This window comes from Arvicanthis niloticus, chromosome 3 (assembly GCF_011762505.2).
Source record: "Arvicanthis niloticus isolate mArvNil1 chromosome 3, mArvNil1.pat.X, whole genome shotgun sequence".
Classification (NCBI taxonomy): Eukaryota; Metazoa; Chordata; class Mammalia; order Rodentia; family Muridae; genus Arvicanthis; species Arvicanthis niloticus.
Window position 1 is genome coordinate 108,751,357 of NC_047660.1, and position 23,504 is coordinate 108,774,860.

At 42.5% G+C, this 23,504-nt stretch overlaps 1 protein-coding gene across 5 annotated transcripts in view; it reads left to right on the top strand.

Moving 5' to 3' along the window:
- Positions 1 to 23,504, top strand: part of Nhej1 (non-homologous end joining factor 1) — an 87,439-nt gene that overhangs the window by 7,514 nt on the left and 56,421 nt on the right. For 4 of the 5 annotated variants that reach the window (XM_076931645.1, XM_034498442.2, XM_076931646.1 and 1 more), the window contains exons 4-5: positions 6,119 to 6,257; positions 7,054 to 7,112. The exons of the other annotated variant lie outside the window; for it this stretch is intronic. In XM_076931645.1, coding sequence (XP_076787760.1) covers positions 6,119 to 6,257; positions 7,054 to 7,112 — 198 coding nt within the window. The remainder of the gene's footprint in view (positions 1 to 6,118; positions 6,258 to 7,053; positions 7,113 to 23,504) is intronic. 5 annotated transcript variants of the gene reach the window in all.

The window sequence follows — 23,504 nt, forward strand, 5'->3', positions numbered from 1 at the left end:
TGTTGTCTGTAACTGCTGATCCACCTCTCCAGCCCCACTGTCTTAGTGTCCAAACCAGAAATAACCCAAGAACTTAAGAAAATTAGAGGGTATTCACAATATATATTTAAAAAGAACAAATTTTCAGAATTAACAAATACTGTTTGTTGTACTCAGTAGCACTCAGTGATCAGAGTGTTCTTCGAGAAGTGTGGGGCTCAGGTTGGCCGCAGAACACTCTGCAAAGGTATTTTCCAGTTTCTGCTTCAAGGTGTAGTGTACCTGAAGTACTGTAGGCGATGTGATCATTTGGCATCAGTAATCACATTGTGATGCTGACACAGCCACTGTGGGGAACAAAGAACTTGTTTGTTTTTAAAGGTTCTATTTTTAATTATGTGTGTTTCTGTGTGTGGGTTTGTATGCATGAGAGGCAGAAGATGGTGTTGGATTTCTTGGGACTAGAGATACAGGTTCTGTAACTCCCAAACCAAAGTGGGTGCTGACACTCAAACTTGTGTCCTCTGGATGAGCTGTCTCTGCAGCCCAGCAAAAGACTTCTTGAGAGACTGTTTACTGGTTGGTGTTTATTTATTTTTGTCTGGAACTTTGAAACGCTGCACTTGAGTGCTAGAATTGCTCACTCATCACAGGCTTGTTTGTGGTTCTGGGGGTCCAGCCCAGGGCCTCACACTCAGTAGGCATGCACTCTACCACTGAGCTATACCCTAGCTTCTCTAATGCTGCCAAGGCAACTGACCACATCAGTTTTCCAAGTAGTGGTGGCTACAGGTGTGCTCCATTGTGGCTGATTTCATGAAGAAATTGCCAAGGCCCATCCACAGGTCCTGTTGTGTAGTAAGCACTCACATTTGTTGATTTTAATTGATTTTTTTGTGAAATCTTTCATCCTACGTTAGATACTGAATTTCATAATCATTCAAAACCTGTGATTTTTTTTCTAGGTGACACCAGAGGGCACTGTTTCCTCAATGATGCTTGTTCTGGCATCTAACCATTTGGACCACCTTCGAGAATTCTTAGCAATAGCTGGTCTCTTCATGTATTAGATAGTTGTACAAATCAGTGTGAAAGCTGTGGGGACAGCTTTCCTGGAGGTTGGCGGGCTCTAGTAGTTTCTTCTCTCAAAAGTACAGAGTAAGTAGGGTGTAGCTCAGTGTTGGAGCACTTGTTTAGCATGGGCCAGGATCAGCCCCAGCTCTGGGGGAGGGGAACAATAAAGAACACTTGAATAGTGATAAAAATGTTGAAGGAAAATGAAAGGAGAAGCTAATTATTTTAGTGCAGTCTTCCAGCTAAGGAGCTGTCCTGTGAAAGAAGCTTCAGTATTTAGAGGAGAATGAGATTTGGTTGGCTACAGGGAGACATGTGATATACCTAAAGTGGGTGCTGACACCCAAACTTGTGTCCTCTGGATGAGCTGTCTCTCCATCCCAGCAAAGGACTTCTTGAGAGATAGAACAATTGATTAACAAGTATATTTTAAGTTCAGATTAAGTTCTTATCATTAAATGAAGAAGACTTCTCCCAGGGAAACCCCGGGGCTGCAGGGAAGGATCCAGAGCTGGTAGATACTATCAGGGCTGTAGGCGGCCACTATTTCAGGCCAGTGTGTGTGTGTCTGTGAGGTCATGTGGTTGGAAGCTTTGTTACTCATTCTTGTGATAGTTTTCATTTACTTTCTTTTTTTGAATGGGTAATTCATGCCAACGGCAAACATTTCAAGCAGCACTTAAAGGTATACAATCAAAGAAACAAACAGGCTTTCTGTCTACTCTGTTTTCCTTCTAAAGCAATTACTGAGATCAGCTTTCTGTTTATTCACCCCCACACACACACACATTTTTTTTTTTTTTTGAGGCAAAGTCTTACGTAGTGCGGGCTATCCTCAAAATCATGTAGCTGAGGACCTTTGAAGTTCTACCTCTGGCCTCCACCTCCCTCGCCTTGGGATTACAGGTGTGTTCCATGCATTCGAGGCAAGTGCTCTATAAGCTGAGGCACGTCCTTGGCCATCGCTTCCTTTTTTCTTGATAGCATGTTACTCTGTAGCCCAGCTCAAGTTTGAAACCCGTCTGCCTTGTTTCCCACATGCTGAGATTACAGATATGAACCACCACACCTTGTTATTATCTCTGGGGTCTTAATAGTTCTTAATTCTCTGTGGGAATTGTGAAATATATAAGGCTTTGGGTGTCTGCTTCATGATTCTACATCTGTGTGGACTTGAGATAGCTTTCTCTTCATTGCTCCCTGTTTCCTTTTTTTCTGTTTTCCCCAATATCTAATATAAGTGTTTCCCTGCTTATTGGTTTGTGTTTAAATGTTTTTATTAGACTTATTTATTTTATTTTATGTATATGAGTATTTTGCCTGCCTGTGTGTATGTGCATCACATGGATGCCTGGTGCCTAAAGAGGCCTGAAGAGAGCATCAGATCTCCTGGTACTGGAGTTACAGATGGTTGTGAGCTGCCATGTGGGTGCTGGGAACTAAACCCAGGCCTTCTGTAAGAGCAGCCAGTGCTCGTAACCACTGAACCATCTCTCCTGCCCCTGTGCTTGTGGCACTTAAGTTTTTTGAGACTGAGTTTCACTGTGTGGCTCAGACTGTCCTCAAACTCGTGATCTTCCTGCTTCTGCCTCCTTTCTGCTGAGATTACAGGTGTGCCTCTAATATAATTCTTGATATTTTATATTTTTACTTTCAGATTTGTCACCCCCCTTTGGTTGTTTATGATCCTCAGGGGTCATATCCCCCAGTATATTAGTAGTAGGAAGAACACAAGTTTTGGAACAAGCAGACAAATTCACAATCAACCTTACTACTGTTAGATTATTTAGAATATTATCCTGAATTAGTACAGAATTTTTTATGACTCACCTTCTCCACTTGTCAAATAACAAGATTGCTCTGAACTTATGATTAAAGAAGAAAACACATGCAGCATTACTATAGGATTGTAATGGGCTGTGGGAGATGATGTTCCAGAGAATGTTCTTTCTTCATTGAAAGCTGAGGTCATGTGAGATGCTGCCAGAGCCAGCACTAGAGTCGGTCTCTTGATCCCCAGTCTGTGGATGGGCTCACTGGGCTCTCTGATATGACTTGATATCTGGGCTAACTCCCTCCTGCCTAGGGCTCTTACGCATTCTGTAGGAAGTCAGAAGACTTAGGGGGTGGGATTGAGGTGTTCCCCTTTCTGGGGAAGAGTGACAACCTCTGTTGTACCCATCACACTTCCTGGCCAATCATGGAGTTCTTCAAAGGCAGACGCCTCAGCGCCTTGTTCCCAGTGGGCACAGGCTGCATTGACTTGTGATGGAATGTCTTCATATTTTGCTTTCCTTGAATGAAAGTGAGTGTCCCTGACCTAAAGCTCTGCACAGTTTTGTTGTTGTTGTGGTCCTTTGGAGGCACACTGATCTTTCCAAATGGTTGCGTGCCTTTCATTTTTTATTTTTATACTAGTCTTTTTATGGCTATTAATATGTATTTTGGGGACTTCTAACCAGCATTCATCTAAGCTTGAAAACAGAACAAGGCTCTCAGGCCTAAGAGAAATCATTTTAATGTTCATGTAGCTTTCAAATTAATTATAGCTCAGGAATTCAGAGTGGTATGAAATTATTTGGGAAGTTGAACTATTTCCTGATTTAAAACTCCTTTTTGTATATAGATATTGAAGTCTAATAGATCATTCCAGTTGCCTGAGGCCAGTATTCCTATTTCAACAGACATGGCATTGGTTAAGAACTATTCCTCGCCATGTTTCATGCTGTTATATTTAGTACCTCAAAGGTGGTACCCCACCTCCCGTCCATCATGGTGAGAGGCTGGTTATTAACGTTAGGAGTTTCTGTTATTTGAGGGGTGCCACCAAATGGCCACTGTGGCTGCTTGGTTAGCAATGATAATTATTTTCAGTTCAATCCACCAAACCTCTATTGGCTTGCATACAATTATTTGACTGTTTTTCTAATCTACCTTGACCGGGACCAAACTTATTGTAGGGCATAGAGTTTTAATTACTGTATTGAGTTAGTTATTATGTGTGTGCATGAATGTATAATGTGCATGTGGAGATTGGATGACAGCTTATAGGAATCAGTTCTTCTACCATGGGGGTCTGGAGGACTGAACTCAGGTCACCAAGCTTGGCAGCTTGCAGAGCCATCTCACAGGCCCAGGAGATAGCTTAAGGCTAGGAGTTCTGAGCAATACTTAGAGGTCCTTTCAGAAGACCTGGGATAGGATTCAGTACTAGGTTGGCATGTGCCAGGTGACCAAAATAAGTTATCTACAGCTAGCCTTGACTCTGATTTCCTACTCTGCCAGTACACCTACACCTTTTGGATTATGGTACAAAAAGCCCTTATCTGCCCACTCATACCTCCACAGCCAGTCTTTTTTTTTTTTTTTTTTTTTTTTTTTTTTTTTTTTTTTCCTGATGTAGAGAAGGTTTTTCCTTACAATCTGAGCTGCACCACAAGCAGTGTTTTTAGTTTTCTCTAGAGACTTAATGGAAAGTGAGATTGTAGATGCCTAGAGAATCATCACCTGGCATCCTGACCAGGTGACTCTGCACAGCACCAATGATGGCACACTTGTCACCTTTTTCTTATTTCAAGCCTGGGATGGGGTATCTTGTCTAAAGTGCTCCCCTTTTAGATCTAGCCAGGGATGAGCATTCTATGGCCAGCAGGCTAAATCTGGCCTGCTGCCTGCTTTTGTGGAGTTACATTGGAGCACAGCCACCTCATTTGTTTGCATACTGTCTGTGGCTGCTTTCGAGAGTCACAATAGTGAAGTTGAATAGTTGCAGCAGAGACTCTGTGGACCACAAAGCTGAAAATATTGATTATCTGCTCTTTCTGAGAAAAGCTTGCTGACTCCTGATATAGGGCATCTCTTTTGTTTAGTGTCTCTTTTAGGTCACGTCCTTGGTGCTGATGACATCCTCTAGCCACAGGCTAATGGACACCGTGCATAGGTGACTTATGTGACTCTGTATACGTATATGTCATTGTATGAATACTCATTGCAGCTGCACTGTAACAAAGCTATACCTGCATCCTGCTACATGGAGTGGGCTCAGCAACTGGCTGGCTTTGCTTATTATTATTATTTTACAATAACTTTAAAATCTGCTCTATTTTTTGAGAATAGGTTAAAACGCTAACCTCTTATTAGCCCTGAAATGGTTCTTAATAAATACCTAGGTTGAGTTTGATAGCTTTCTGTTTTCTGTTTTTGTTTGTTTGTTTGTTTTCTTTTTTCTCCCACTGGTGTACTGTTTCAGCCACACCCCTTTCAGGAGGATTCTGCTCTTATTTCTGTTTGGGAGTTAAGTCAGTACTTCCCTCTTCTCAACAAGACTACCTTTTTATTTTTATTTAGTTATTTTAATGTTTTTATCTTTGTATGTATATGGGTGTTTTGCCTGCTTGTATGTCTGCATACCATGTATATGCACAGCCTATGGAAGCCAGAAGAGAATGTCTGGTCCTCTGATCTGGAGTTACAGACAATGGTCTGCTATCATATTGGCTCTGGGAATAGAATCCATGTCTTCAGGAAGAGCAGCCAGTGTTCTTAACCACTGAACAGTCTTTCCAGCACCTATATCAGTGGTTCTCAACCTATGGGTTGTGACCCCCTTTGAGGGTTGTATATCAGGTATCATGCGTATCAGATATTTACATTTATAACAGTAGCATAACAGTTCATAACAGCAGCAAAACTGCAGTTATGAAATAGCAATGAAATAATTTTATAGTTGGGTGTTACAGCCTTAGGAAAGTTGAAAAACACTGCCCTTTCTTTTTTTTCTTTAAATCAGAAAAATTTTCTGTATATTTTTCTGTCCATTCATATTCCTGTTTTATCCTTCCCATTCCATATCTGGGCTACAAAGAAAAATCTCTGAGTCTCTTTAATATGTAAATTTAATATTGTATTTGTGTTTATGTTCATGTAAATGAATTGCTTGCCTGTGAAATTGTAAGTTCCTGTGAAAATGTTTATTCTTGAGTATTTTTCTTCTAGTAGCTCATGCAGTGTTTGGATGTACCTTATGAGCACCTGTTGGCTAATTGACATCTCTTTTTCATCAAAGGTCTCTCAGCATTTGATCTGTCCTCTGATGGGTGTGAGCCTGGCATTGCAGAGTCATGTGAGGGAGCTAGCAGCATTGCTTCGGATGAAGGACCTTGAGATCCAGGCCTACCAGGAGAGTGGGGCTGTGCTGAGCCGAAGTAAGAGGGCATTCTTAGAGGAATGGGTGGGGAGTCCAAGAGTCTTAGAAAAGGGAAATAGAATTTGCATTAGGAATAGTTCTTGAGCTGGAGTTGTGGATGAGTTGGCAGTGCACTTGCTTAGCATACACCAACTCCTGGGTTTGAAACTTAGAACGTATAAGTGGGAGTGTTGACATAGCATATGATCATAGCACTCAAGAGGTAGAGGCAGGACATTATTCTTGGTGACACAGCAAGTTTAAAGCTAGCCTGGGGTACATTAGACCTTGTCTCAAATGAAACAAAACCCCTAAACAACAAAATTTTCTCTTCCTGTATAGGAACTCTAGCAGCTGGAGACTTGATACTAGATATCCTAAGGTACCTGCCTTAGATACCTGGCTGGGGACCTTGTGGTCAGTAAAAGCCACAACCAGGTCCAGACATGTCCTAGGCAGTGATGAAGAAAGGGCCAACAACTCTTCAAAATCATATTAGCAGAACATGGATTCCAGAGCCAAGAAGCCTCTGTAACTCTAATTTTAGAATAAAAATTCTATTCAACCTTTGTCGTTGTGGCAGGACAGTCTTCTAGAGCAAATGCTACTGCTGAACCATTGTTGCTAATTGCCCTGTCTTCTCCTTTTTGTTTATCCGCATACTCTCCATCCGACTCTTGAGGGCCTCAGGCTCTGTGGAGGTCAGATCTCTGACTTCCTTCCCTAGAAGTCCTGGGTCCACTTTCCTATCGTCTGATCACTGTGACACTCATCCTTAGGCTCATGTTCCTTCCTCTATCTCTTCTTAATTACAGGTCGATTGAAGACAGAGCCATTTGAAGAAAATTCTTTCTTGGAACAGTTTATGGTAGAGGTAGGGTATTTGTTATTTCCTTTCTCCTTCTATAAATTTGAGCAGAGTGCCTGGGTGGCAACCTGCATTTTGGGCGTTAGGTGGCTTATGTGGTTGGAAAGCCCTTTGCCTGAAAAAGTTGCTTGTGGAAAGTTTGATGAAGTTTGAGATGTGTGTAGAGAAGTTGGGGGAAAGAGTGAAGAACGTGAAAGTGGGCTTTTCCTACTTAACATCTCTGATAAGGTGACATGTGGGTGTCATTTAGAATTCTGTAGCCTTGGGAAGGTCGGTTGGCCAGTGTTCACTTCTGCTTGTTGAGATCTGGATTAGTAGAAGGGTGGTCATTTGTTGTCTGGTGCCTTTAGCATCTAACAATAGAGGAAGGTGTAAAAAGCCCAGGGCTACCATTTGGGGACTGTCTTGTGGGCACAGTAGGCTGTGGAAAATCACAGTGTTTATACAAAGGGACTGGCACAGGAATGAATGGGGAGTAGATAATTGTGGCCTGTCAGAAGCTTCTGCCTAGGTTTCCCTTCTAAGGATTGAGCTTGGCCAAAAGGAATAGTCACTGGATGCCAAACAGTGGGAGTATTAATAATAGTGACCTTTGATAATACCAGTCAATATTGGTCTTTCCCTTCTTGACTCTTCTGGAACTTGTTGGTTATGTGGGTAGTACCTTAGTATTGTTGCTCCATTTAAAAACTGTATATGTTAGTTATCCATGTTACTACTTTAGGATGAAAGTAGACAATGCCTTTATAATACTATGTATGGATTGTTCATATTTCTGTCTTGCTATCAAGACTAATGGTAAGTTTTTTATGGACAAAACCTATGTCTCATACTTCTCCTGAGTAGGAAAGTTAGCATTTTCCCCTCAGGGAGGGGCATAAAGTGAGTGTACTTGATTGGGAACCTTCCATTCTTCCTCTGAACGGTGGCTGAGCTCTCATATATAGACTCTTAAGAAAAACTGAGAGCTGGGTGCTCTGTCCTTGTACTGGAAAACTAATGCTCTACAGGAGGAGTCACACATGCAAAGTTTCGAAGCTTAGTAGGAGTTAGCTTAACAAATGTTTGATTTATCATAGCATGCATGTGTAAATGGTGTACATGAGTGGGAGGACAGATGTGGCACCACTCTCAGGATCTGGCTCTTCCCCTCCAGCATGGTATCCTGGGATTATGTGGCAAGTGCTTTTGTCCAGTGAGCCATGTTGCTGGCCCCAGGTGTTAATCTTATGGGAGAAAAAGAGATAATATTAAGCAGAACTTGTAAGAGATTCTGTAGGCCACTTTTCTCTCAGTGGCTTCTTCTCTCTATTAAGTTGAGCCTGGGGAGGTTAATGATGTGCTAGTTCCCTGCCTCAGAGACTCAGGGAAGCAGTACAATGATAATTCTCCTGCCTCACTCCTCTCCAGCTTAGCTTCTATGCATTTTGCTCTATATGCTTTCTGTGTTAGCAATGTGGAATGTCTTTTAATTTTCCTAAGTGTTATCTTCTTTTGCCTGTATCTTTGTGTACATTCTTCCCTTTGTTAAGAGTGTCCAGTGTCTCCTCCTTATCTACCTTGAACACTTCTATTCATATTTTTAAGCAATAGCTACAGGTTCTTGGGAGACCTTTCTAGACCTTCCTTGTAAGGGTAATCCTTCCCTGCTACTAAAGTGCTGTGGCTTAAATCTCTACTTTATGGCTCACTGTTTCTATGTCAGCAAGACTGTGGCTCTTTTTTATACTGACCTGAGGACATTTCTGAGAGCAAGGACTGGATGAATGCATTTCTATATCCTTTACATAGAGGGCAGTGGCTAGAAGTAGTAAGGTCTCAGGTTTTTGAATGACTATTTTGATACATTTGTGCAAAGGTGATCTTGTGAAAATTGTGGCAGTGTATCCCATGGATACTGTATTGCTTATTAGAGTTGTATTTGAGGATGCTTGTTATTCTCAAGGCTTATTTTTACAGTGTGGAACAAATCACTTCCCTCAGAATAGCTATTATCTCATTTATAAAATTAAAGGCTTATCATTTTAATGCTGTCATGGAAGAGAGAGCCCTCCCTGTAGGGTGGTATGAGAAAGGATGTAGAATCAGATGCCACCCCAGGAAGGGTGTTGTGTGTGTATAAAAATAAAAGCTGTCCAGGTAAGCACAGTCCTGGAATTCCAGTTCTTGGGAAGCTAAGGTAAGGAGGATCAGGAGTTGGAGGCAATTTTGGTCTCTATTGTGGCTTTAAGTCCAATTCTGGCTGCATAGTGAGAACTAATCCTTAAAAAAAATAATAATAATAATAAGGACTGGAGAGATGGCTCACTGGTTAAGAGCACTGACTGCACTTCCAGAGGTCCTGAGTTCAATTCTCAGAAACCACATGGTGGCTCACGACCATCTGTAATGGGATCCGGTGCCCTCTTCTGGTGTGTCTGAAGACAGCTACAGTGTACTTATATACATAAAATAAATAAATAAATCTTTAAAAATTAAAGAAAGAAAGATCAGAGAGATGGCTCAGTGGGCAAAAGCACTTGCTGTCACACCTGATGACCTGCATTCAAACCCAGGACCCACATGGTTGTAGGAGAGTACCAATTCCTGCAAACTGTCCTGTGACCACACACACACACACACACACACACACAGAGAGAGAGAGAGAGAGAGAGAGAGAGAGAGAGAGAGAATAACAAATGAATAAAATTTTTAAAAATCAAACTAAAAAATCTTTCAAATCTTTTCCATTTGTTTTTTAAGTTTGTGAGGCTTGGCTGTGCTCCACTCAGCTCCCAGGGGACCAGAATTATTAGAGCAGTTGGTTCCAAAACATAACACCTGAGTCAGGTGTGTGGCTCATATCCATAAAGTCCTAGTCATAAGGAGGCTGATGCAGGAAGATTACCATGAGTTTTAGGCCACCCTGGGCAGTGAGTACCAGGCAGCTTACATAGTAAGACCTTATAAAACACAATGTGTGTGTGTGTGTCTGTCTGGTGTCTTTGTGTGTGTGTCTGTGTATGTCTGTCTGTCTGGTGTCTTTGTGTGTGTGCGTCTGTCTGTGTGTCTGTGTCTGTCTGTCTGGTGTCTCTCTGTGTGTGTGCGTGTGTGTGTGTGTGTGTGTGTGTGTGTGTAGTTTAGAGCACTTGTGGGAGACAGTTCTCTTCTTTCACCATGTGTGTTCTGAGGATCAAGACCATCAGGGTTGGTGGCCTTTTGCTCTCTGAGCTATGTCACCAGTCTCAGATTTCTATTTTGAAGATAAGGGAACTAAGTCCCAGTAGTTAAGTGTCTGAAGTCTGTATGCTTAAGGCTCTCTCCATCTATCCCTTTTATATCTCTTGTATCTAGCTGATTGTACACTCCAGTGAGGGGAACCATGAATGCCTGGGTAATGAGAATTCTTGGGACCTCCAGGGCGCCTGTGCTATCTTCAGAATGTCTCACGTAGCTGCTAGAACTAAAAGGCTGGGACTGGGACTGTAGAGCTACAGTATCTTTTCAGTTACTATGCTTGCCTGGGGTCCTATAAACAGGACATAAAAGGGTCAGGAGGTCATCCAAGACTGGATTGAAAGGATGTGCCATCAAAATAAGCAACGTGGAATAGAAAATAAACAAACCAGAGAGACAGTTTGGGATGAACAGGCAAGAAGGCCAGGCCAGTGTCAGAGGGCCATGCGGTCAGTGCCTGGGGATACTTCTATTCCCATTGGAAATCCTGCTAGGCAAGAGGCCATAGACACATAGAGCACAGGGCCAGGAGGGCATAGAGAGTTCTAGGATGCTAATGTTAGAGAAGATATTTAACCATCGAACAGGGATTACTTTCTCATATTTGATCTTTTGCTCTACTTCTTCCCTTAAGAAACTCTGACTTAGCCAGGTGCACACCTTTAGTTAGCCCCAGCACTTGGGAGGTAGAAGAAGCAGGCAGATCTCTGCAAATCCAAGGCTAGCCTGGTCTACATGGCAAGTTACAGGCCAGATAAGACTGCATAGAGACTCTATCTCAAACAAACTAACAAAATACAATAAAATAAAGAACCTCTAATTTTTCACTTTCAGAGAACATAGACTTTCAGAGGACACCAATTGCTAGTGACCCAACTGAATGGGAAATTTGCTATGTAGAGCAGCTTGATCTTGAGCTCATAGAGAGCTACATGCTTCTGCCTGCTAAGTGCTGGGGTTAAAGGTATGCACCTGGCTATATCAGAGTTTCTTAAAGGAAGAAGTAAAGCAAAAAGATCAAATATTGAGGAAGTAGCCTCTGTCTAATGGTTAAATATCTTCTCTAACTTTAACTTTCCTAGTAATGATGATGTCCAATGGTGTCCATTGACATGATCCTTACATAGGCTAAGTTTCCCATAGATAGCGCTGTTCAAGACTAGCGGCCGAGGGGCACCTTTAAGAGTGGAAGAGAAGCTGAGGAATTGGTGACTGTTACACATGACAGTATGACTATGTTAAGGATGAGAATGGGCTGGTGAAGCCTCTACAGGCTGTTCTGTTGAGGAGTTCCTTTCCCTGGTTCTGCCCATGCCTTTCTTTCCCCATCTGGTTGCTATCAGGCTGTGTGGCTGCTGGCGGACTCTTTATTTATTTATCCCAGTGTAATGGGGTGAGGAGGGAGCTGGCCTGAGGTTGGCTTTCTGAGGCCATGCCACTGAGCCACAGGCGGTTAGCATGGGTGTGTGAGTCACTGGGGCTGCATGCTGCTCAAACCAGACTCAGCCAGGCTCAGGGACAGCAGGCAGCCCAAAATAGAGCCCCGCCCTCTGCAGCTGGCAACCTCTGGCTAGGAATCAGCCCTTTACACCAAAACCTGGGCAACTGCACAGTGTTGGCTTTCTCTGGGTGGGGGCCCTTAACAGAGATAGGGATTTGTAGCTCTCTTCTGAGACTTTACACAAGGATAGCCAGCACACCAAACATCTCCCATTGTTGTTCTTTAATGTCTTGGAACACTTAAGTAATCTCTTTGGTATAATATGCTAGCTAAGAAGTTTGGGGGCGATACTTGACATTGATCTGACTTGGTATCCTAAATGTAGCAAAGAAGCTACCCACTGCTGCTCTTCCTAAGCTTGAGTTTATGTCAAAGACATAGGACAGACTTGTAGAGACTCAGGAGCAACCTGAAAACTACTATCCTGTTACATGCATCCACAGGGGGTTCTCCTTGTTTTCTCTGAATGGGTCTCTCTTTTTTTTTTTTTTTTTTTTTTTTTTTTTTTTTCACCTGCCTCAGGAATGTTCATGATACCCAGAATCGGATCCAAGATCTTACTCATTCTCCCTTCCTCTGGGTTGTCTCATTGTGAGCCTAGTCCCAACACCACTATAAACTACTGAGAGCCAGTTTTATAGCACCATGTCATATAGACCCATGCTTTTTTCTGCATCCTTGATATTTCCACATGGATATCTTACTGGTATCACTGCCTCCTATGCAAGTTTCACATGAATTATTTACTTCTTTCTTTAAACCCATTCTTTATTTGTATTCTTTTCCTTAGCCAGTTGAACCATCATCAATCAGTTTTCTAAGATAGAAACTAGGGTTTCACCTGTATTCCTGTATTCCTCCTGGTCTTCATTTCCAATTATGACTCACCAACCACGGTGGAGTCTGTTCTTCTTTAGTCTAGCTTTTGTTGCCTTAGATAAGCTGATACCCTTTAGGCTTGACCCTGTAACAGCCCCCTTACCTGCCTTTCCATCATCCCCTTTCTTCTTCTCAGTTGAATTTACATTTATCAGAATAGTCTCTTTGATTGTTTGTTTGTTTGTTTGTTTTGGTTTTTTTGAGACAGGGTTTCTCTGTGTAGCCATGGCTGTCCTGGAACTCACTCTGTAGACCAGGCTGGCCTTGAACTCAGAAATCCGCCTGCCTCTGCCAAAAGGTTGTTTTGTTTTGTTTGTTTGTTAGAATAGTCTCTTTGAAAAAGAGACCTGATTGTCTTGCTTTCTTGCTTATAGTCCTTTAGTGGTTCTTAGGTGGGTTATAGTGGCATGTAGGGTAAAGTTCAAACTCCTTCGATGCTATACAAGACTATTTATGATTGGTCCTATTTACCTCTTCATCTTGATCCTCTATCATGGTGCCCAGCACTTATACTCCTAAAGAGTTATAGCTTCCTGCTTGTACACACCTCATTCATTTGTTTGGTATTGTTTTCTCTCATCTTGTTCAATGTTCCCAACTCTATGTAGGTATTATTCCTTTGTGGGCCTTGATCCTTCCTTCCTTCCTTCAGCCTATTCTTCTTTCACACATAATAGACCATGGTGTTATTCCTATAACCCTCTGCAAACTGTTTGTCATATGGAATGATCCAGATATCAAGAAGGGAGACAGGGAAAATTGAGTTAGCCAGCGCTTCTCCATTTAGATTTTTCCTGTATGGTGCTTGGTAAGTCCTTTCCTCACCTTTTTTCCCTTTTGAGACAGTCTCACTAAGAGGCTGAATTGGCCTCAAACTCATGATCCTCCTCCCCAAGACTCCCAAGGGTTGGAATTACAGGGGTATGCCTGAGTCCTGTGGTCCTTCTTAGTATTGTTTGGTTCTTGTCACAAGCTGGTGCCACTGTATTGATGAACTGTTGGCGTGCCCTTGGAGCCAGTCCCTGGTCTTCTTATCTTCCCCTCACTGTCATTCATCTCAGCTAGCTCAGCAAGCCCAAGTACTCATTGACTGCCTTCCCTACAACTCCAGACTTTTTGCTCAGTATTCCCAAGTGGGAGCCTGGTGTGCTGGTACATGATGTAGTCTGAAATACTCAGAAGGCTAAGGCAGGAGGGTGATGGAGTTTGAAGTCATCCTGGGCTATAGTGAGCTCAAAGCCAGTCTAAACTGTAAACTACTCAGTAAGACCCAGTCTCAAAAACAAACAAACAAAAAACCAAAAACCAAAAACAACAACAAAAAGCAAAAAGCCTGCAAAACTCCTAAAACAAATGCAAATAAACAACAAACCAGTAAATATTTCTATGTGGAGATATTGTAGACATTTTTACATTCAGTATTTCCCAAACTGAATTCTTACTCTTACATATCAAGTTGTTTTTTTCCAAGAACCCAACACCTTCCTATTTAAGTTAATTAAATTAAACCTCACTTAATTGAGCCAAAAGCCTTGGAGTCACCCTTGGTTTTTATCCTGTTACATCCTGTATCCAGTCCCCCAGAAAGTGCTATTGGCTCTACCGGAAAGAAAGGAACCATAATCTCCCTGCAGTTATCACTGCCCTGAGCTACCATCATCATAACTGCACTTCAGAAATGGCCTCCCTACTGGCATCTGTTGCAACTTCAGGAATCTAGGAGCACTTAGCTGGTCAGTTCTAGCTCAGAGTTTTTCATGAAGTGGCTAGTTAACCCCATAACCATCAATGTCACTATTGCACCAGTAGATACAACTTCTGGGGAGGTTGGCATTGTATAGCATGCAGGGTCTAGTGCTCGTTAAAACCAGGGGTGTCTTTTCTTCCCCAGCAGCCTGTATAGTACCTTCTGACACTGTGTGGACTAGCCAGCAGGGAACCAGTTTTCTGATCAGTTTAAGGTTGATTTCTTTGTGTCCTACATCCAAAGAGAGTGGTGTGTCTTCAGTAATTTAGTTTTATAATATAGATATATAACAGTAACATGGTTTTACAGTATAGTTATGGTGAACAACCAACAGTGATGGCAATAACCTGTGTTCTTCTAGATGCCTCTGGGGCTTCCCTAACCAATAACTTGTAGGGTGTATCTCATGCCCGGTACTGAGATTTGTATTTAATAATCTATATCTTTTAGAAGTAGAGTTGTCCATCCAGAAAAGGAATTTCTATTCAAACTCCTTTTAAAATATGCCTTAATTAGCCTGTAAACTAATGGATTTTCATAAGGCCTCTTCATATATCCTTGGGTTGAAATAAAGACCTATAAGGTAGATATGGTGAAACATGCCTTTAATCCCAGAACTTGGGAGTTAAAGGCAAGTGGATCTCTGTATTTTTTTGGTTTTTTGTTTTTTTTTTTTTTTTTTTTTTTTTTTTGGTTTTTCAAGACAGGGTTTCTCTGTGTAGCTCTGGCTGTCCTGGAACTCACTCAGTAGACCAGGCTGGCCTTGAACTAAGAAATCTGCCTGCCTCCCAAGTGCTGGGATCAAAGGCATGCGCCACCACCGCCTGGCGGATCTCTGTAATTTGAGCCAGGCTAGTCTACATAGTGATTTCCAGGCAGCCAAGGCTATATAGTGAAACTCTATCTTAAGACTCCAAAAAGAAAAAAGAAAAAGGGACCTTTAGAAATTGAAGCTTGTATTGAAAAGACACATAGACAAAGGAGCAATGTTCAAAATCATGAGGATGGATTCGCCATTTTCTGAGGAAAGCATAGAGAGAAAAGAAAGGCAAAGGCTTGGTGATAGAGACTTGGAGAACTTTCATAATTGGATGGAACAGGAGTCTGAAAGAAACTTTAGGGATGAAGAGAGTCAGGATACAGTGGTAGAGAGCCAAGAAGGGAATTAGCAAGTTTCTCTTATATAAAATATGCTGTGTGTGTCTACTAGACCCCATACTGCTTCTTCATCTAAGCCATAGCTTTGAATTTGTCTTAGTTACTTTCCTATTTCTATGAAGAGGTACCATGACTAAGGCAACATTTAGGAGAAAGAGTTTATTGAGAGCTTACAGTTTCAGAGGGTAAGTCCATGACTACTGTGATAAGGAGTATAGCAGCAGGTAGGCAGGCATGGCACTGGAACACTAAGCACTGGAAGCTTATATCTTGGGACACAATCACAAGGTAGAAAGAACCAAGTAGGAATGGGGTGGACTTTCCAAACCTCAAAGCCTGCCCCACAGTGATACCCTTCCTCTAACAAGGCCACACATCCTAATCCTTCCCAATCAGTTCCATCAGCTAAGGACCAAACATTCAGACATATGTGCCTATGGGAGCCATTCTTAAGTAAACTACCACAGAATCCTTACAACAAACCCAGGCACAACTATTGTCTTCATGATAAAGATAGAATAGCAGAGTGTTAGGAGAGAAGTGATTAAGCTGATTCACCTTTATTTGTCTTGAATCAGATCTTATGCTATTGTCATCACCAGAGAGGATGGATGAGCCGCAGTGCCACATGTAGGAGGGAGACCATGAGAATGACTGACTGACAAAGAACAGATGTTAGGAAATGTGTAACCTTGGACAATCTCTGCAAACTATAGGCAGTTCAAGAAGGATCAATAAATAATACCAAGGAGATAATTAATATAGATCTCTTGTTAGAGAAGTTTCACGACAAATAAATGAGAGAACCAGAAGAGTGGGTTAGCCTAAATAAAACGGGAGGATCATGCATTTGAAGTCAAAGGAGAAAGGTGGAAAGGAGGAATGTGTTTTGGCAAAGGGAAGTGTGGGACCATTAGTCTGTGGGGCTGCCTGTGGGATATACAAATGGCATGCAGGGACAGGTGGTAGTTTGAACATAGATGAAGAGTTTATGCTGACTTTCAGCTTCTTTCCCCCAAGAAGTGCAGTCTTTTTGTTTAAAAATTTAAAACTCTTTTCCAAGGGCATCTACTTCATCCTTCACTAAAAAAAGGGACAAGAGGGTCTCCTCATAGTAGTACAAGAAAAAAAAGATGGTCAAATGGTTGCATGATTCTGTGTGTGTGTGTGTGTGTGTGTGTGTGTGTGTGTGTGTGTGTTAGAAACAGTGGAAAGGACAGAATTTAGAGTCTGAGTGATATTCTTCCTCATCTGAACTCCTACAACATATTAGATTTTTTCCTGTGTCACTGATGCTGCTGTTACAAAAATTTCTGTACTTGTTTCCCAAGGTTTTTTTTGTTTTTTGTTTTTTTGTTTTTTGTTTTTTGATGGGGAAGACATGGCAGCAGGAGTGTGAGGCAGCTGCTCACATTGCATCTATGTATCTATGTTCGGGAAGCACAGAGAGACAGATACTGGTGTTCAACTGATATTCTCCTTTTTATTCATCCAATGGCCCAACCTATGGTGTGTTGCTGCTCCAATTTAGGGTGGGTCTTCCTCCCTCAAACTACACACTCTGTCATATTCATACACCCAGAAGTTTGTCTCCTAGGTGATTCTAGATCTTGTCAAAGGGGTAGTCAATATTATCTATCACATGATGGTTTAAGGGAATCCTTTAAGAGCTCATTTGGTCCAGTTAATTTTACACTTAAAGTCTGAGAATGTTTGATGTTGTATATTGACCTTTTAGAATCTTTACTCCAAGAGCCCCTTCCAATACAGTGTAGGTAAAGGTAGAAATGGGGCAGCCCATGGAGATGTTGATTTAAAGAAGAAATGATTAAGGGCTGGTAAAGATACCAAGTCTGACAACCACAGTTTGATTCCCAAGATCCATACAGAGGAAGGAGAGAACCTACTTCCACAAGGTGTTCTCCAACCTTCACATGTGGCATACATGTGCCCATGTACATCTACACATGTACAAATGAATATAATTTTAAAAATTAAAAAGAGCAATGGAACAGTTAGTTATCTAGTTGTAGGGGTTTATGTCTATAATTCTTGCAATTGGGGATGGACTGAGGCAGGAGGATTCTGGTGAGCTTGAGGCTAGCCTTGGCTACATTGTGAGGCCCTGTCTTAAATAAAACAAAATTAACTAACTAAAGAAAGAACAGTTAGTGAAAGCTGCAGTGTTCCATTGAGAGGCTAAGGGGAGAGAAGAGTGAAACTGTTTAATTTAATGTTCTTATATACCATTTAAGAAAAACATTTCATGATGTCTGGGGACATTTAGTAACAGAGAAAAGATAAACCAAGAATAACTATTTATGTATCTAGCATTTTGGGAAAGATTGATACAGTGTAACAACACATTTTTAGCTCATACAATGTATGAGAACTCCCTCTAAAGCTGTTTGCTACTTTTTATTTTTTCTGGTTTTAGCAAGTAGCTTTCTCAGTGTGTAGTCAATTTCCCAGGGAAAACAACCGCTGAAGATGTTTCAGTTATTGGAAGAGCATAACTTCCAAGTAGTAACTAATAAATTGGTTTTAAAAGTCTTCATTCCTAAATGAACTAACAAAAAACAGGTTAAAGATGTTAGACCTTTCTGTTTTGACTAGGCTAGTGGGCCAGTGAGGTTCTGGGACCAGCCTGTCCCTGCTTACTCTATGCATGGGTTGGGGAGTGTGCCTGGCCTTTACATGGGTGATGGAGATTCTAACTCAGCTCCTTATGCTTACACAGAAAGTATTCTTACCCACTGAGTCAGCTGAACCCCCAGGAAAGGCCTTCCAATCCATGCACTTCTTTCCTACCCCAGATCTCTTTCCTGTCCTCCTCTTCCTCCTCTTCCTCCTCTTCCTCCTCCCCCTCCTCCTTATCTTCCTCCTCTTCCTTCTCCTCCCCCCCTCCTCCTCCTCCTTTTTATCTTCAGTGGAAGCCTGTTCCCTAACATGTCCTTGAACCTATGGGCTGTAGCCCAGGTTCCTGGTAAACAGAACTGCAAGTTTAGGCTTACCTTCCTTTCTCATTTGTACTGTCATCAGAAGTTTGGGGTGGGGGGGGTACCTTCATGGTTACCAGATGATACCAGTGATAACAGGGTCCCCTCTTGGTGTTCTTGATCTCATTAATAAAGGAATTTAAGAAAGGGCTCATGTAGAAGCTTGAGGACAATTTTATTGGAGTTTAAAAGAAAATCACAGGGCAGGCAAGCTAAATCTCTGTAATGCCTGGAGGAAGAGCATGTAATGGAGGAGAGCAGGAGAACGGTCATGTTGTTAGAGTTAAGCAGGCATTGAGATGAGGCGCAGGGCAGCAGGCAGCCACATGATGGGAAAGGAAGCTCCAGAGAAAGGATAAGAAAGTTCAACATGCTAGGAAAGCTCAAAGTGTTAGAGAAAGCGTGCTTAGGAAAGAGATAGAAAGAAAAAAGGAAGTAACCCTTTTCTGGGTAATTTAGAAAAGTGGGCAGATGTAAGCAGCTTGTCTACAATTATGTAAAAGAGATGCTAGGGGTGAGAATTCTGGGAAAGAAAAATGCATTATCTTCCACCTATCTCATTAACATGGCTTAAGGTGAACCCACTTTCCTAGATGTAGTCCCATCTCCCTGAGGGGCAGTTCCTATTGGCCAGGTGATTGACATGCCCAAGTCCATCTATGCTAGAGATTCTAGACTCTTGACCAGAAGTTTTTTCATAATGAGTCTCTACTGATTTTGTGTCAGTATTGTGTGTGTGTGTGTGTGTGTGTGTGTGTGTGTGTGTGTGTGTACACAGATCTTTTTGGAGGATCCAGAAGTCAACATTTGAGTGTTTTTACCAATCATTCTCCCCCTAGCTTGAGAACTCATCCAGACTGGCTGGCCAGCTCACTTGCCCCTATGTTGGGACTTTAAGCATGTGCTGCTGCCTTTGGCTTTTTACGTGGGTGCTAGGGATCAAACTGTGGCCCTCAAGCTTATACAGTGAGTACTTCACCAACTGAGCCATCTCCATAGCCCCCCTGCTCCTTTTGATCCCCCTAATTTTTTATTACAAACATTGAAGATGGGAGGGAGGTTAATCCTCTAATTGTATCTTGAGTTTAAAAGTGTTACAGAAGATTGGAGATTGGTTTTTGGATGCTATGCCCTTCTTCAAGGAAGGATGCAGATTCAATTATTCAACTTTCATTGAACCTCACACATACAGTGAGAAATTCTCCCTTACTTCTAGGGCTTTGCCTGTCTAGAGAAGTCCTAGATAGTAAGTGAGCAGTGTAGAAGTTCCAACTTGGGAAGGATCCCTCTCTTAACTCACAGCTGCCTTTCTGTAACTGTATTGGCAGATCAAACATCTGTGGCCATCTGCCTTCTGTTGTTTTCTTGTATTTTGGACAGTTTAGGATCTAGAGTTTTTAATTCCCCCTGGTGCTAGAAAGCCCTAATCCCCAGGGAATGTTCTAGCTGTACTGACTTCTCAGAACCACCCAGGTGGACCAGCAGCAATACGTAGACCACGAGCCGGACTCTCCTAAAACCGTTCCTGAGGCTGGAAGCCTGAATCAAATGGCTGTTATACTGTTCCTATCAGGGCTCCCAGTGCCAGTGTTCAGCTTGTCCTCACATATAAATATAGGTCTCTCTAGATATAAAAAGTGAGAGAGTCTGAGAATTGCTTTTTTTTCTATACTCCCTTTCATGGGGCAAGCTAATGAGATGCATATCGTTAAAGGTATGATGTTTTGTGGGATGAAGTCTTTTAAACTGGATGTGCCTGGCTTAGTTATGGCAAATATTTACAAAAAAAAAAGGGACATACCATATAAAATTAGAGTTCTGAAAATAGCACTGAGAGAAGGAGGAAAAAAAAAAAAAAAAAAAAAAAACCAGGACAGAAAATACAGGCCAGTCTGTTTGGGGAAAAGGGGGAAAGATAAAATGAGAGAAGCGCCGGCAGTAAAAACAGCATCTTAGTAAACAGACTATAAAAAAAATTGTGACCTGCTTTCTGGCAACCCTGGCGGCTGTTGAGCGGGTGAAGGTGGCAGAGCTGGCGTCTGTGTGGACACACGGTGCCCGGGGCGCATGGCTCCCCTGGCCTCGCAGGGCGTTAAATTTAGCCACATAATGATGGGCCTGAGTAGCTGCCTCTTGTTGACCACACCATAATTACTGCTTTGCTTTATGAATTTTATTTTGCTTATTCTGTTTCCTCCTTCTTTGGCACAAAAGAGGCCTGGAGTGGGGGGAGTCCCGCCCCCACACCCCTCCCCTTACTGGACAAATGAGTCTTCACAGAAACTTGGGCTCTTGGGACATCAGAGTATAGAGTAAGAGCCATTGATTAATCAGAGTTGGGAGGGAGGGTTGCTGGCCTCCAAGGGTTTTGCATCCTTGGCCCTGATTCTCAGGTCCTGTCCTGCAGTCTTTGCTTTTAGATGGAACTTTCATCTGAAAGTGAGTCTGAAATGTCAAGACTTACTCTATTTACACCTTAAAGAGTGAGAATCTTCCAGGTGCTTTTAGTGTTTGGTCATAAGTCTTTCCCCAGCCACCTCCTGCCAGCTTAAATGGAAGCTTGGAAGATTTGACAGCATTCTGCATCAAGAGGAAGTACAGCTGGGCATAGTAATGTATGCCATTAATCCTAGCAGTTGGGAGGCAGAGGCAAGTGGAGTTTGATGCCAGCCTGGTAAAGACAGTTCCAGCACAGCCAGGACTATGCAGAGGCCCCCTCCAAAACAAAACCAAAGCAACAGGTGCATTGTTTTGAACACTTTCATTATAGTGATAACAGAACTTTTAGCATATTAGTGACTCTTTGATAACATAAAACATGTGAAGAAGGCTGGGAAGATAGCTCAGCAGGGAAACTCATGAGGACCTGAGCTTGTGCTCATTCATCACGTGTGGAGGTAGACGAAAGGGTGCACATGTGGAGGAGAGAGGACAGACAACTTGAGAGTGTTTGATCTCTCCTTCCACCATGGGAACTTCAAACTTGGGCTTGGCAACAGGCACCTTTACTGGGTGAGCTATCTCATTGGCCTTGGATCTAGGTTTCTAGCATTCATGTAAAAAACCAGATGTGGTGACACATGTCTAATCCCAGCTCTCAGGAGGGCAAAGGCAGGTAGATCCTTGGAGCTCAGCCAGTCTAGTCAAAAATGAGATAGAGAGTTAGTGAGACAGCTCAGTGGGTAAAGATGCCTGCTGCCAAGCACACACACACACACACACACACACACACACATACACACACACACCAAATAAATATTTAAACATTTAAAAAAAGAATACAGTGGAGAGCAGCAGAGGAAGGCACCTGGTGTAGCCCTCTGGCCCCCACATGCACATTAACTTGAGTTTTTGAACACCTATTCACACAGAACACATAGATATACATGCACACACACACACAAATGTGTGCTCAGAATATTTTGGTAAAACTTCAGGTGTTCTTCTTGAACTTGGATAGGTGCTGCTTGGGACTTAGTTTGCTAGAACATGCCATGGTCTTTATCGGAGAGGTATGCTGAACCTTAGCTTACCTGCAGCCCCAGAGAATGGGCCAGAATCTATGGCCTGCGATCAAAAGTGCAATACTGGGGAGAGAATAGAGGCTGCAAGGGCATTAGGAGAGTTGTATGGATGAGGTGCTGGGTCATTGGGGGTAAAGTTCTTAACTGTGACCTAGGCTGCCATCTACCTGTGTCCCCAGAGTGGCCCTGCAACTGAGGAAGTGGTGGGAAAGGAAGGGCAAACAGGGGTTGTGGTCAGGGTGCTGGCTTATCCGTCACTGGCCATGACTGTCCTATTTGTGTGTTGGGGGGGGGGGGGGGCTGTTGCACTCTGCTAAAGCCAGACACGAACGTGTCAAGGAAAAGCTTCTTGCAGCTCTTGTTTTCTCAAAACAAAGGAAGCTCCTTGCATTGCTGGAAGTAGCGTGCTTGAGTACTGAGTTTGTTATTGCCTGATAACCTGGCCACCAATTCCTGCCCTTCTCTTCACCCCATACAGCCAGTGATTTAGTGGTAACAGCTTCCTGTCCCTACCCAAGGCAGCAGGTTCACTCTTTCTTGACCCCAGAAAGAGAGAGGAGAGGAGTTAGCTTCCTACCCCAGGACCTATTGGTATCTTCCATTGAGACCTTCAGCAAGTGCTTTTCAAAATGATTTACATTGCACGTAAGTGATAGGCCATGAGCCCACAGGGCTTTATAAGTTCAGCTGCATCCAAGCTATCCTGTAGATACCGATTGTTGAGATGAGTCCTCTGAACACACGTTTGGGGTCACGGCAGTCAGTGTGTTATAGATGTGTTTAAAGGCTTGTGCTCAGCTCCTTTACCTCTGTTAGCCAAACTTCAGTATACATTATGGATCGGCACCACTTGTCTGATCATACCGTTCATAGTTATTTTAAAGAGGGGATCTTGCTGTGTTGCTCAGATTGCCTTTGCATTTGAGGCCCTCCCTTCAGCCTCCTGAGTAGATTGCTGGGATTAGAGCTGCAAGCCGCAGCACTCAGGCTCTGCTCTTACTTAAATAGCCTCATCCTAGAATTTAGAGACATTGTGCAGCCAAGGCTACACAAAGAAGCCCTGTCTCAAAATCAAACCAAATCAAACAAAAACTCAAAACAAAACATAATGAAAGATAAACAAATAAGAATTTCTAGGAAATTTGGCTGTTAGAAGCATGGAGACTCAGTTGCCAGTTCATGCTAAAGGGCTCTGACATGAGGTGGAAGGGTGAACTGAAGATTTCTTTCTCAATGCCAAGGTTCTGAGACTCTAAGGTTAAATGGTGTAAGCAAGAGATAAAGTTAAAGACTATGGTGGTTTTCCGGTAGGGCATTGATTCTAAGCCTTAAACTATGCTGTATGCAACTTAATGAGGTATGGGAGAAAGGGGA